At 39.2% G+C, this 15,691-nt stretch overlaps 1 protein-coding gene across 1 annotated transcript in view; it reads left to right on the forward strand.

Annotated features, from left to right (window-relative positions):
- Positions 1-15,249, forward strand: part of LOC142194809 (membrane cofactor protein-like) — a 57,896-nt gene extending 42,647 nt beyond the window's left edge. The window contains exons 11-14 of the mRNA XM_075264179.1: positions 226-255; positions 5,348-5,429; positions 9,371-9,473; positions 11,369-15,249. Coding sequence (XP_075120280.1) covers positions 226-255; positions 5,348-5,429; positions 9,371-9,473; positions 11,369-11,380 — 227 coding nt within the window. The 3' untranslated portion in view covers positions 11,381-15,249. The remainder of the gene's footprint in view (positions 1-225; positions 256-5,347; positions 5,430-9,370; positions 9,474-11,368) is intronic.
- The last annotated feature ends 442 nt before the right edge of the window (positions 15,250-15,691 follow it).

The raw sequence follows: 15,691 nt of genomic DNA on the forward strand, positions 1-15,691 counted from the left end.
ATAAAAAAAATCCACTTGGGGTGGGAAAACTCTTTTAAAGTAAACAAGATGGTAAGTGTCCATAATTTATTTACTTTTCATATATTGTTTATTTTCTTTATGTAGCATATGATTTCTACTCTATTTCTAGTTATGTGACAAAATGGTGCTCACTGCCAAATAGAAAATATTTTGCTAAATTAATAACTAATATAGATAATCTAATGTTTATTTTTCTGGTTACAGGAGAGGGAAGTAATGTTGGTGCTGTCGTAGGTAAGCTACTTAGTTGTTTGTTTTTTCCTGCTGTAAACACATGTAAATACTGCATGCATTGCTTCAATGATATTATTGCTGCTTCTCACAAAATCACTTTAAGTTTTACAGTATTTCCATACAGATGAGTTGCTGTCTTTAAGCCAACTGAATGCTTAATATGTGAAAAGAACTGATTACGTCATGGAATGATCCTCTGTGGGGAATCCTTTGTTCATGCTACCCTTATCTGTCTTATAATGTATGAAAAAGCAATGTAGTAGTGTAAAAATTGGAGACTGAAAGAAGGTTTGTCCAGTGCCATCTTTGCTTTCCAGTTTCGACAAGGTTCCACAAATTTCATCTGTTGCTGTGTAAAGAACAAAATCTGCAGATACCAGGTCATCTGGCAGTGTAAAATATTTGCTACATGTGTGAAATTACTTCCAGCTCATACTACATCTCTTAGGGTCAATTCACACTACGTAAACGCCAGCTTATTCTGAACGTAAAACACGTTCAGAATCAGCGGCGTATAAAGCAGTTCCAATTCATTTCTATGGGAGCCAGCATACGAGCGCTCCCCATAGAAATGAATGGGCTGCTTTTTTCACTACGAGAACTCCCATTGAAGTGAATGGGGAGTGCTTGCGTGTACGGCTCTGAAGGAGCAGAGCTTGCCGTATACGCCGGCACTTCCCTTTCACTTCATTGGGAGTGCTCGTAGTGAAAAAAGCAGCCCATTCATTTCTATGGGGAGCACTCGTATGCCGGCTCCCATTGAAATGAATGGGAGCTGCTTTATACGCCGCTGATTCTGAACGTGTTTTACGTTCAGAATAAGCTGGCGTTTACGTAGTGTGAATTCACCATTAAAAAGTAAGAGTTTGGCTTATATAGGTTCCTGGTGACAGACTCCTTTTAAAAGTCTATCGCCTAATGAAGGCTCACAAATCTGCCATAGGAATAGAACTGTTGAGGCTGGTCTATGAGCAGCTTCAATTGTTGTGTAGCAAATAAGAAGATTGCAGACTCCATCCCCCTAGGGAGTGAATAAAGTAGTGAATGTAAAATATCCAGTATTCGGTGAAACTTGTGATCACGTGTAGACAAGCCTTAAGAGGTAGGCCTCATAAGATGACATGATAGGAAGAGTCAACTTGTTATAAAAGCATGTGGAGTTTTATTAGTGTCTCCAAGGAAAACACTGGGAGAACTTCCAGAATAACAAATATCAGTCAATGTCTCATTAGCTTACAACATCAGAGAGGCTCATAGTTTGGTTTCTTCATCTGGATATCCTGTAGAGTTACAGCTTGGTTCATGCTTGATCATCTGGTTGATGAAACTCTGGGCTGGTCACGACGTCATGACCAGTATGACAGAGAGCGATAGTAGGCAGATCTTCCATAGATCCTCCATGAATGACCACAACCACCCACAATGACCCAGACATGTGTATCTGTCACTCATTTATGTTCATGAGAGGGGGTGTTGCCTTCCATCTTGTTGCTTTGTAAGGACATCTCTAAAATGGTGTACGCTAACCACACCGATGTATCAAAATATAGAAGAGTGAAGTCAGCAGAGTATTAACCCTATGTATTCCATGAATATTGTAATATCCTAATATTTAACAGTAAATAGAGATGTGCGAACACTATTCGAAACAGCCGTTTCGAATAGCACGCTCCCATAGAAATGAATGGACGTAGCCGGCATGCGGGGGGTTAAGTGGCCAGCCGCCGGCAAAGTCTGCGTGCCGGCCGCTTCCATTCATTTCTATGGGAGCGTGCTATTCGAAACTGCTGTTTTGAATAGTGTTCGCTCATCTCTAATAGTAAACTAAACAAATAAACTAAAAATTAAAATCACTCCAAGTTTCTTAGATTTGAAATAAAGGTAATGAGCAAAAACAGAGAAATTATACATCCCCCCCCCATGTCTGAAAACGCCCAGTCTTCAAACAAACATATGAAAATTATTTTTCCTATAAAGTGAACACCGTTGTGGGAAAAAAAAACGAGCCAAGCCACCATTTTTTTTTCTTTTTTTCCATGGGGACGTGGCTCCGCCAATAAAAAAAAAAAAAAAAAAAATTAAAAAAAAAGCTGCCTTATCCATCCCCATACACAGAAATCTACAAAAGTTACATGTGTTAGAATATAACAATTCATAGAATACAGGTGACATGTAATTTGGACTGTACAGTGAACGCTGTAAAAACGAAGCTCATAAGAAAATCTCACAAACACAGTTTTTTCAATTTTTTTTTTTTTCTCAGCTTCCCAGTATATTGTATAAAATATTAAGTGGTATAATTACAAAGTACAATTTTTCCCTGCAAACATTAAACCCTCATATGGCTCAGTGAACGGAGAAGTAACACACATTATGGGGTTTGGAAGACGGGAGTCAAAAATAAAAAATGCCTGTGGTGGGAAGGGATTAGATCTTTGTTCAAGATTAGTTGCTTGGATAGCAAATGTTGTTTCATAAGAGCTGATATGTTTAATTTATGCAAAATTAACCAGTCAGAATCCTGTCTAGTTGATGGAGGATGTGATAATTGTGCAGAAGGCAAAGAATTGACCAAATTGGTCTGCTGAGTTCTTGACATCAAATTGATCTACAAACTGGATCTTGAGATTTTACACCTTGCATGAATTTATGTAGATGTTTATCTGTGATTGTGTGTATATATGTATATCTGTCCTCTTGCTCTATTTTCAAGGATTTCAACGGTAGATTATGCACTGATGTACTGATGTTCCCTTCTGAAGGCCTCTTTGTTGCCCACGTTATACTACAGTGTCAAGCTATCATTGCATTAGATACTACAGCAGGGCTCATTGTTAAAGAGGAGAGACCTCCATTGTTATCATGCAGTTCAGAAACATAAAATAGCCTCTGATAACAGTGGCGTAAATCATTGTAAACAACTGGAGCTGGACATCTAGCTCATGTTTCATGTGACTAAAGAAACTTTGCTTTCGGTCTGGCTTTTCTGCCCCTCTCACATGCCATAAATTGGAGTAACCATCGCAGGAAAATATGGCTTGCTTGTCTAGAGTGATGGGGATTGCTGACCCCTGGTTTATAACAATTGTACGCTTCCTTGAATGGCCTTTAATTGATAGTTCTGAATCTTTAGTCAGGCTAACATTTTGATAAAATATGCCATTGACCTTAATCAGCTAAACATCCTTATTATAGATTGAAAGTTGGCTATAATAAGCTGACCCCCCAAAAAAAATAACCTTTGTGTACAGAACCTACTGTCAAAATGCCTTGTTTAACCCCACATTCACAGAACCAGTTTTCAACTGGAAATTCATTGTGTTGGCCAAAGTTACCAACCTGAACAGTATGACGAGTCCTTTAGGAAAGGGTGTGGTTAAGCACTTGGTCTCAAAGTTTTCAGGAGTAAAGAAGTAGGGTCCCAAACCATCAGATACATAGTTATAGAGACTTCAGACTCTAAATGTAGGATATATCATTTGTTTATTTATCACCAATCCGGTGCTTCAAGTAACAAATAGGTTACTCTACATTATACGTTGTTTGGATATCTCTATAAACCTGTTTACTTGAAACACTGGATTGGTGATAAAGAAACAAGTGATATACACTCACCGGCCACTTTATTAGGTACACCTGTCCAACTGCTCGTTAACACTTAATTTCTAATCAGCGAATCACATGGCGGCAACTCAGTGCATTTAGGCATGTAGACATGGTCAAGACAATCTCCTGCAGTTCAAACCGAGCATCAGTATGGGGAAGAAAGGTGATTTGAGTGCCTTTGAACGTGGCATGGTTGTTGGTGCCAGAAGGGCTGGTCTGAGTATTTCAGAAACTGCTGATCTACTGCGATTTTCACGCACAACCATCTCTAGGGTTTACAGAGAATGGTCCGAAAAAGAAAAAACATCCAGTGAGCGGCAGTTCTGTGGGCGGAAATGCGTTGTTGATGCCAGAGGTCAGAGGAGAATGGCCAGACTGGTTCGAGCTGATAGAAAGGCAACAGTGACTCAAATAGCCACCCGTTACAACCAAGGTAGCCAGAAGAGCATCTCTGAATGCACAGTACGTCGAACTTTGAGGCAGATGGGCTACAGCAACAGAAGACCACACTGGGTGCCACTCCTTTCAGCTAAGAACAGGAAACTGAGGCTACAATTTGCACAAGCTCATCGAAATTGGACAATTGAAGATTGGAAAAACGTTGCCTGGTCTGATGAGTCTCGATTTCTGCTGCGACATTCGGATGGTAGGGTCAGAATTTGGCGTCAACAACATGAAAGCATGGATCCATCCTGCCTTGTATCAACGGTTCAGGCTGGTGGTGGTGGTGTCATGGTGTGGGGAATATTTTCTTGGCACTCTTTGGGCCCCTTGGTACCAATTGAGCATCGTTGCAACGCCAAAGCCTACCTGAGTTATTGCTGACCATGTCCATCCCTTTATGACCACAATGTACCCAACATCTGATGGCTACTTTCAGCAGGATAATGCGCCATGTCATAAAGCTGGAATCATCTCAGACTGGTTTCTTGAACATGACAATGAGTTCACTGTACTCCAATGGCCTCCACAGTCACCAGATCTCAATCCAATAGAGCATCTTTGGGATGTGGTGGAACGGGAGATTCGCATCATGGATGTGCAGCCGACAAATCTGCGGCAACTGTGTGATGCCATCATGTCAATATGGACCAAAATCTCTGAGGAATGCTTCCAGCACCTTGTTGAATCTATTCCACGAAGAATTGAGGCAGTTCTGAAGGCAAAAGGGGTCCAACCCGTTACTAGCATGGTGTACCTAATAAAGTGGCCGGTGAGTGTATACTACCATTTGGAGTCTGAAGTCTCTATAACTAAATATGACTCCTGGCAATACAGTTAGAATTTTATTATAACTATTCTATTATATTAAGAAGTTAGTAGTTGGAGGGTTCTAGGGAAACAATATAGCGCACCCTGCAGTTATAATATGAGAAATGTGTGTGTAATGTCCAGGTCCAACTAATACCTATTGAATAGTTTTAGTAACGCACACGCCTGGAACATGACCTGCGTCTGTATGTAACATTGCTGTATTTCTTTTAAGGTGGAGTTATATCTGGAATTGTTGGAATTCTAATTGCAGCATCAGCTATTATTTATGTGTGCTGGTTTAAGAAAAAAAAAGGGTGAGATTATACTATGAAAATATAATTTTGTAATATAGCATTTACAGGGCAGAGTTCTATCAAAGCATGCTTTAAAGCGAGTCTACCACCACCAAAATAACTTATAAGCCACTGGAATCGTGAACTATTTATTTTAATGTTAAAGTGCAACCTTGCTGTCAAGAAAATGAAAGTTTTAATCTGTTTGCAAATGAGCTGTTTGGTGCACCCAGGTTTTGCCTGTGACTGCCAGTCTTGATATACAGCAATGAGAGGTCAGGAACTCCTGGTCTACCCCAAATTGGCATATGTTAATTGTTCTTGGCAGCAAGATTGCACATTGACACAAGAAAGGTATGTTCACAATGTCATTGGTAGTAGATTGCCTTTAAAAGTGTCCCTCCTATAATAAAAGGTTTTCTACAAACAAAAGTACAGGCAAAGCTAGGATATTTTGTAATATATCTTGGGACAGAAAATGCTGCTTTCTACACTTTGCTAGGCTCATGACTCCTTCCTCCTGCTTCCAGCACTCACTCTACATTCACTGAAAAGATCTGTCTGCTTTAGACAGATGTAGACTGCTTTTCAACTTCACTGAGTTGGGTAAGTTATGGTGTCCATGGAAGTGCTGGTTTCAATGATACACTTCTCTTTACTGGTGTATTGTGTCTCCCATGTTGCCACTTCCTAAGGTATGCTGCACAGAAATTGGGAATCCTCTTCTCTGTTGTACTCCAAAGCAGCTCTCCATAGACATCTATTGGCAGAAATTGTACTCAGATCTTCCGGACATGAAGTTTTGTTGTTTAATGCACGGAGTCGGATAGATGGGAGGAAGGAGGAAAGTAGCCAGATAAGTAAAGAAAGCCACCCTTTGTCCTATTAAATTGACAATTGGCTAATGTTACTATTTGACTGTAAATACTTTAATAGTATTTTTAGCATGTTGTTGCTGAAGACAGTGTGAATAGAGCAGAGAATTTCTGTCTTGGTGAAGTTTTCAGTTACCTCAGTTCTATCATTATATAACTGTGCGATATGTGGACAGGAGATTCCAAATTCCCCCAGCAGTCTTCACCTTTATTTATAGTAGCAACATATTAAGCCCTTTAACATCACATGTAAACTATTATAGTTGAGGCTTATATATTGCTTTCTAAGGGAGCGTTCACACTACCGCCGGTGTCCGACATGTAGTGTCCGCTCCTAGCGTCCGCTCAAAATCTGTCACGGACACTAGGAGCGGACACTAGATGTGTCCGTGACACCTGTCATTCACTTTAATGGGCATCGGGTGCGTTCTTTTGCACTCCTTGCCCGTCCTTCCCTGTCCGCAAGAGAAGATGTCCGACTTCTCAAGCGGACAGAGGAACCCTGCATGCAGGGTTTTTCTGTCCGCTTGAGAAGTCGGACATCTTCTCTTGCGGACAGGAAAGGACGGGCACGGAGTGCAAAAGAACGCACCCGATGCCCATTAAAGTGAATGACAGGTGTCACGGACACATCTAGTGTCCGCTCCTAGTGTCCGTGACAGATTTTGAGCGGACGCTAGGAGCGGACACTACATGTCGGACACCGGCGGTAGTGTGAACGCCCCCTAAATAGAAAAAAATATACCTTCGGTATTGTTTGTATTTAGTACATCTACTGATGAATTTAAATGCAAAGAATACTTTTTTAATAGCAGAACAGCCAGGGCTATGGAGTAAATGAGAAGAAGAAAAAAAAAATTAGATTCCTGCTTCAAAATAAAATGATTACTTTTGTTATATTATACAATTATTGATATTGTATAATGAATTAGATGCACAGTTTGTTAGAAATTTAGTAACTAGCTTTTTTTTTGGATTAGAGACACATTACTGCTTTGGTCTGATCAATACTGTCAGCCATTTATTAAGTAGGAGCAGGAATCGGAGAGGATAGTTTGGCCTGCCTAACTCCACAGCCCTTATAGCAGCCTTTGCTATGCAATGCAGAAAAAGGGACGCCATATGCTTAACATATGACGCATGGTGTGCATGCCATGCACCCGACCTTAGGCTTTTCTTGGCCATTGCTCAATACCTCTTTACAATCTAAGGGCTCGTTCACATCTGCGCCCAGGTGTCCGTTCTGCAGGTTTCCGTTTCCTGCATAAAACAGAGCAGGAGACGGAAACCTGCAGAAGTCTTTCTCACCCATTCATTTGAATGGGTGAGAAAGATGTCCGGCCGTGAGCGGCGGTGAGCGTTTTATGCTCTCCGCCGCGAAACCGGGTTTTTTAATCTGGACACAGAGTCGGACATGCAGTACTCTGTGTCCGGATTAAAAAATCCGGTTTCACGGCGGAGAGTATAAAACGATCACGGCCGGACCCGGTCTGTGCTTTCCGTCTTCTGGCATGCAGAAGACGGAAAGCACAGAACGGAGAGTAGAACGCAGATGTGAACCTAGCGTAAGTGTGATGAAGGTTTCATTGTGACTACCTTACGCTAGGTTCACACCTGCGTTCTACTCTCCATTCTGTGCTTTCCGTCTTCTGCATGCCAGAAGACGGAAAGCACAGACCGGGTCCGGCCGTGAGCGTTTTATGCTCTCCGCCACGAAACCGGATTTTTTAATCCGGACACAGAGTACTGCATGTCCGACTCTGTGTCCAGATTAAAAAACCCGGTTTCGCGGCGGAGAGCATAAAACGCTCACCGCCGGACATCTTTCTCACCCATTCAAATGACTTCTGCAGGTTTCCGTCTCCTGCCTCTGTTTTATGCAGGAAACGGAAACCTGCAGAACGGACACCTGGGCGCAGATGTGAACGAGCCCTTATCAGTTTGTATTGTCTACCACAATTAAATTTTATACGCTTTCTTAAACTACTACTTGTGGAGTGCTATGTAGTCCTGCATCATAGCTGCTGTCATGATCACATTGATTCCCTATTTTGCCCTAGTTTACAGCTATCAATCAAATAACATCCATTCCTGTCTCCATTACCACCCAGTCTATACTCCTATTAGACCTTATAATTGAAATAAGGTCCTTGGAGAGAACAGGACATGAGAAGTAGCTATGACAAGTCCTGTGTTAATTTGACTGGGTGCTTGAGTTTTTTGGACTGCAACTGATAGCAGATTTATAGTATTAATCCAGTATAATTGTTGGATAGTGATTACTTTCCTTATAAAGTCCAAAATGTGCCAAATTTATCATACTGGCTGATGATGATGACTCTGGCACATACAGTATATTTATTTGAGCCACCTATCTAAGCCACATCCTTTTCTGTTAAGACTGTTTTTCTTCCTTTTGCCTGACGGGGCAATATTTTAAGTGTGTTTTTTTGTTTTTTCTTGTTAGTACAGACTCATGAACATGGAGTTAACGCGAGCGTATTTTAACATAACACACATGTATAGCATACACGTGTAAAAATAAGACTCCCATTGACTTCAATGAAAACTTTTACACGTGTAAAAAGTGTCATGTGTTTTGGCGCTTTTTAAGACTTGGGGGTTTTTTTACACGTGTAAAAGATTTCATTGAAGTCAATGGGAGTCTTATTTTTACACGTGTATTCTATACACATGTATTATGCTAAAATACGCTCGCGTTAACTCCGCGTGCACCAGCCCTTACATGGAAAAATAATTAAACATGGAGCACAGCATAATAGTCAGTTGTTGGGGAGGGGGGGCTGGGGTTTGATCAAAATGAGACAGAATTGTGATGATAGTGCAACAATTTTTGGAACTCTGCCCATGTATGTCTACTTTACTTATATTTCCCACTTAATAATCGTTTTGAAACATATAAAGAAAAGATGCTAAATAATTATTTTGTGGGAAATACCCGCACATACGAAAACATACTTAAGGAGAGTTGAAACTATAAAATAAAAGTTTAATAACCTAATGATTTGTAAGTATATTAACAGATACTATATACTATTTTTATGTTTTATGCTGAAACATGTGTAGCGGTGGTTATATAGGTCCAACTGGAAAGAACCCTGACAGTGGCACATCAAGTAGCCACCAGACACCTATAGAACAGTGTGATATGCAGCAGATAGGAGCCCAGGTAGATCTGTCACTGTCTCCGTTCTTTACGCCTCATCTGGACCACTTTTCAATGCTTCAAGCTCTCCGTGCATCATTAAATGTCGTCCTGTCTGTCACATACTAATATTTTTTTTTAAGTTAATTTTTTTTCTGTAACCTAGATGTGGCTTTAAGAAGATCATGCTTTGACAAAGTAAATGTTTAACACTTTATTTCCTCCTTGCTATTGTGTCACGTGCTTTTTTTTTCTACAGCTAAAACTCTTCAATACTGTAGACAATCTTGCAACTACTACCGGATATGGCATAAGCCTTTTTAACAATATAGGGCACATTTTGTCAAAAGGAACACTGGAGAAATTCTTGAGGCATTCTTGAGACAGTATTGATGTTCTCATATGTCTTTATGCTATTTTTTTTTTCCATTTTATAGTGTATCTAGGCTTTTATATGTGAATAAATGGTTGATACTATTTATTTTTTTCCCCCCAGTGGATTTGTCCTTGATGATTTTTTTTATTTTATTTTAAATTTTACTACAACTCCTTTAAATAAATTTTATATTTTGCTTTAAATGGTAGTCCCGAATGTTATTTGTGTTCATTTTACCCATTTCATAACATGCTTTAAATTAACATTGTGCTGTTTATTGCTTTTGTTACAATAATTCTTAACCACCACATTGTCATATTGTGTACTTGCCGCTTTGTTTAGCTTTTCTTTGTGTTTATCTTCTTCCAATTCATACAATGTGTCTGTTATTGTACTTTGACTTGTGCATTATTCAACCATTATTGTATTGGTTTGTATAAAATAAAGGTGGCTATACGCTTTAGGCATATGTCAGCGAGACCAGCCAACCAGCTAGTGTGTATGGGGCTCTCACAGCTCTCCCTCTCTGGCAGATATCAGGGAAAAAAAGGGGTTGGGGCATATTGAAACTGAGGATACATGCTCCCTCAGGTAAACCATGCATGCATGTGTACGGGGGATTTAAAATTAACGGATACCAACTAAATAAGTTATCTAGGGTGTATGGCCACCTTATGGCCATAAGGTGGAGTTCTTGTTTAAAATAAATAATCAAAATATGTAAAAGAAATTACAATTTTAAGTATCCCCACATGCATAGAAGTCCGCATTATCCAAAAATAGCCTTATTTAATTCCTACGGTAAACGGTTTAATAAAAATATATATAAACCACAATGCACAAATTGTAATTAATTTATTTTGGTAATTTTGCTTTCCTCCTAAAAAAAAAATAGAAATAAATCTGATCAAAAGGTCATTCATTCCAAAAAGTGGTACCAATAAAAACTACAACTTGGCCCTTAACTAAAGAGCCCTGACACGTTTGTTAACTAAATAGTAAAAACATTAGAGGCATCAGAATACAGTGACCCGAGGAAAATTTTGAAAATGTTTCATTAGTAAATACTCTAAAAGATAGTAAAACAAATGTAAATTTGGTATTATCGTAATAATTCATCAGACGAACTTGCAATGTCCTACATAATGTAGAGTGAATGCTGTAGGAACCAAATGCAAAAGATGATTATGGGTATTTTCACACCTAGACTACAAAAATGTGGCCGAATTACAACGTACGTGAAAATAGTGCCAAGTAAAAGTATAACTCTTCACACAAACAATAAGCTCTCACATTAGAGCACCCAAAAAATAAAAAAATGAAATTGAGCATTAATGTCCAAATAACCTTGCTTCTTGAAAGGTTAACCTAGATAGCACACCTACTCTGGCATCCGTGGTAATACCAAAATAAAAACTGTTGTCAGGCTCAAATAAAAACTAAATATATGATGGTCGGACCTTGCATTTACTTGTTTTTACTTGCCTAATAATAGACTTTGATATTTCCTAGTTATCTAATGCATTTTTCTCTTTTTTTCCAGGAAACCCCTTAACAATCATCAGTTTGTCAGCTATGGCATTACTGGTGAGCCTTAACCTCTGAGGTATCTACATGTGCAACAGAGCTTACAATTCATCCTGTATGCTTGAAGATAATGCTACTGTGAAGCTTTGCTACATCACCAGACTTTCAACTGTAGACTTTAACCCAAGCTGTTGGTTAATATGCACATGAAAGTCTTCACTCCTTGGTGTGCAGGGAAAACCTGATGCCCCTAGTTACTTTTTCTTACTGAAGACTTGAGTTTTATGAAAGCAAACTTTGCACATAGAAATGAGTGAATATAAAGACTGTGAATGACCTTTTTCTCTAGCACTTGTTTCATTCGTTTGGGATATTTAAGTAATAGACTGATAGATTTTGGTACAAAGAAATATACTTTCCCTTTACTTCTGGCTTGTTCTATAAGAATGTAATACTTCAACAATATTACCATTAAGAAACACTGGAGATATTGTAACAACATGTATCTTGTCAACTAAAGTGTCACATAGATGTTCTTTATCTTTTTAAAGGGATGCTTCCGAAAAAAAACAAAAAAACAAAACAAATGATAACTTTTTGAAATACTCTTCTAATATACAGTCAATAATTTCAACATCTTACATTACTTTCTTTGCCCCTTGCTTTTGGAATAGAGATTTTGACAGGAGGAATTGCACCCCATCCCTTCTGTGTGGAGAGACTGTGACCTCCTAGCACTCCTATCCTTCTCCGGTGATGACTGTAAATATTTTAGGCAATTTTTATTATAGCGTTAACACAACTTTCTGCAACAGTTCACGTGTTGAAAATGCTTTGGCCTGATTTTTACATCTGTACTTCTCTGGTGGTCCTTGAACATAGGGCCTCTGGTGTGCAAAGCAATGATGCAGGCGAGTCACAGATTTACCTATTTTCAATGGAAGGATTTTCTAAGCTAAAATCCTCAATAGCAATGTTTTTTTTCTTTTCTCTTTTACAGATGCAAAGTACTAGATAGAGATACATTAGTATATGACGTAAGAAAATTTTAAAAAAGTCCCTTTAATATGTTGTTGTTCAGCATTGCTTCATCTGCAATGTGTGACAAACTTTTCCCTACTATGGTGTCTCAGCAGACATGATTATTTCCTGCTACATTTTAAACTCAGAGTTGCCATATCTGTCAAACGTCATCATGAGATACACTAAGGAGTAAACCTTTGAAACCTAAATGTGCCAAGCTCCTTAATATTTGTCCAACAATTTGTCATACAACTTCAGAAAGAGTGTTATTTGACTGACACAGCAGCTCAATGACTATATATGTCAAACGTAGCTCTGCTGTCTCAGAAACATCTATATATATATATCCATCCACTGTATGGCTCTATAGAAAGAATATTGCTATTAAGGCTTTTAGGCAGAGAGAATACCCTAGTACAAAGTGAGCATGTATTCCTACTGCTGCAAATCCAAGAGGACCTGTGTTAGACCCTGCAGAGACAGATTCTAAAAATTGCCCAAAAGTTTCAATGCAGTATTAGAGTGCTTGGATGTAATGGACTGTTGAAACCAAAGGGTAGTGCGATCATATACCCCTGTGTCAAAGTCCATTTCCTATCAAAAAAAGGGGAGAAAAAAGTCACGTAAGTTGCTGAACTTTTTTAATGACATTCTATTAGATGCTTATACTTCAGAATGCTATAATTTGTAAAACTATTTATTTTTCATTGGACTACTCCTTTAAAGGAATGAACAAAATAATGTAAACTTAAAGGGGTGGGCCACTTTCAGACCAATGTTGAGAAATGTTATTGTTTGTATAATAAAGTTATATAACATTTTTCAATATACTTTTCTGTATAAATTTCTTAAATTTTTCTAGATCTCTGCTTGTTGCCATTGATTTGTCACTTCTAATGGATAAAACACTGACCACAGTCACGTGATATGCAGTCCATGGTCACGTGATGGATACACAGGTGCACTGCTCATTGCTAGGCAGGTGTCGTACTGTGCTGTGACTATAACGCGCCGTGCACCTCTGTGCTCATCACTTGACCATGGGAAGTTCAATCCACTAAAAGTAAGCAGAATGAATGACAGCAAGCAGAGATCTAGAAAACTGAATTACAGTGCTATAATTTGTTTGTGGAATGACAAACTGCGCTTTATTCCTATGAAAATGAGCTGTGATACTGAGCTGCCCAGAACACTGCCCTAATGCACACTTTGCTCATTTGCATAAGAATAAAAAGCAGATTTTCATAAAATGTAAGCGTCCGTTCTGGAAATTCTCGCACATTGCTCTGAGAACTAAAAGGTACTCAGGCTGGTGTAATAATGTTTTTGGTGCTGACAGACTCTCCAGCAGAAACACAACTATACTTAACTTTAATACATCTGACTGTATATCACACTTTGCACTTAAAGGGATTCTATCATCGGCTATAGTGATAAACATATATTTGCATAGCCTTTAGAAAGGCTATTCCACACAAACCTTTTGTTTAGTATTCCTCTCAGCCATTTTTGAATTGGCCCGCTTTTATTGATATGCTATTTAGCCACCAGCATGCACCCGGAAGTTCAGTGAGCACTGTCTGCTGTGTGTACATAGGGGGAGGTGAATACAGGGAGGATGATGATGATGACTCATCAGCCTTCCCTCTCTCTCATCTCCCCCTGTTTGCACACAGTGCTCAGTGAACTTCCGATGCTCCGTGCTGGTTAATTAGCATATCAATAAAAGCGGGCTAATTCAAAAATGGCTGGGAGGACTTACTTTGCTTTCAAGGCCATGATGCTTCAGCAGACTGTCACATGGCCAACTAGAGCCAGTGCCAATCTGCCTGCTGGATGTACTCTGTGATTATTCTTCCTCCTACATTTTGCTAAATAATTTAAAGAGACCTTAAGTGTACAGGTTGCCGGAAGACTAGAACAACGGAGACGTGGACCGCTAAAATAGCGGTTACGCAAGGAGCCCAGCGGATCCGTTGGCTATCACTGAGTCTGTTGTTTTAAAACTTAATCTGGTGGCGGAAAGTCCCTGCGTGTAGGACTTTCCATTGCAGATTTTCAATGGACACCGTGACTGAGTCTCCAATGGAGATGTGAGCCTAGCCTGAGCTGTCATATTCTATTACTGTTTGAGATTGACACATGGAATACCATAATGGAGCTCCTGGGGCAGTTACATTTTTGGTTGGGTATCCTTCAAATAAATAGTTACTGTTAGATCATGAAAAATCTAACACTTATGCTTAGAATAATTTTAAATAATGTGTCTAGATACTGCTGGTGCCTATTGGGAGGCTTTTTTTGGTGGCGGATTTCTGACCGAAATTCCTGACCGTGTGAACTCAACCTAAGGATCCATTCACACAGAGGAAAATGGTAAGGGATTTGGTGTGGAATTTCAGCGCTGAAAAAAAGTCTCCCATTCACTTCAATGGGTTCCTTTTTCTGTTAGCGCTTTTTTTTAGTGCTGAAATTCCACACCAAATTCCTCACCATTTTCCTCCGTGTGAATGGGCCCTAATGCTTTTTAGTTGCTTTCACACAGGTACGAACATGGAAAGAGAAAATCTACCTTCACAAGATGCAGCAAAATGAAAGCAAAACAGAAAATGTAAAACACTGGATTTGGTATTTATAGGATATAGTGCAAAATTTATGGTTTTAAATTCATTTAATATAGTTCACTAAGGCTACATTCACATCTGTGCAGAGCCTCAGTCACAGTGTCTCGATGAAAAGGGATAGAAGCCGAACGTTTTCATCTATTGATTTCTGTTCCAAAAAAACAAAACAGAATGCATCCTGGTCTGACATTTTTGCACTCCCATTTTTGTTCTTTTTTTCCTCCAGAAATATTTTATGTATTTCTCTCCCCCCTCCTAAATTGATTGTAATATATACTAAGGTAATATTTTACTATAACAATAAATGTATTTTTTTTTTTATTGCAGAATCTATAAATAAATGTTATTTTGCCAAAGTTTGTGTTGTGAGTGTTTATTTAATGGAACAGGTCACAGATGGGGGTGTACAGTAGCTATGGGGGTGCTGAGGTAGCAACTAGTACTGGGCCCTGGATTCTGAGGGGGCCCCAAGGATTCCTTTGCCACATAAAATATAACACTATTTTAAATAGTACAGGGTAGATAGGGGCTGAAGACCTTCAATAATATAATATACTAGCAGGAGGACCCGGCGTGTGGAAGTGTGCGCAGACGGGCGTCTAATCCTGCGGCAGGTGTAACTGTGCATAGACGTACGTATCTAATCATCTGGCGTGTGGTACTGTGTACAGACACGTGTATCTACCCTCCCT

The sequence above is a fragment of the Leptodactylus fuscus genome, chromosome 2 (assembly GCF_031893055.1).
Source record: "Leptodactylus fuscus isolate aLepFus1 chromosome 2, aLepFus1.hap2, whole genome shotgun sequence".
NCBI lineage: Eukaryota > Metazoa > Chordata > Amphibia > Anura > Leptodactylidae > Leptodactylus > Leptodactylus fuscus.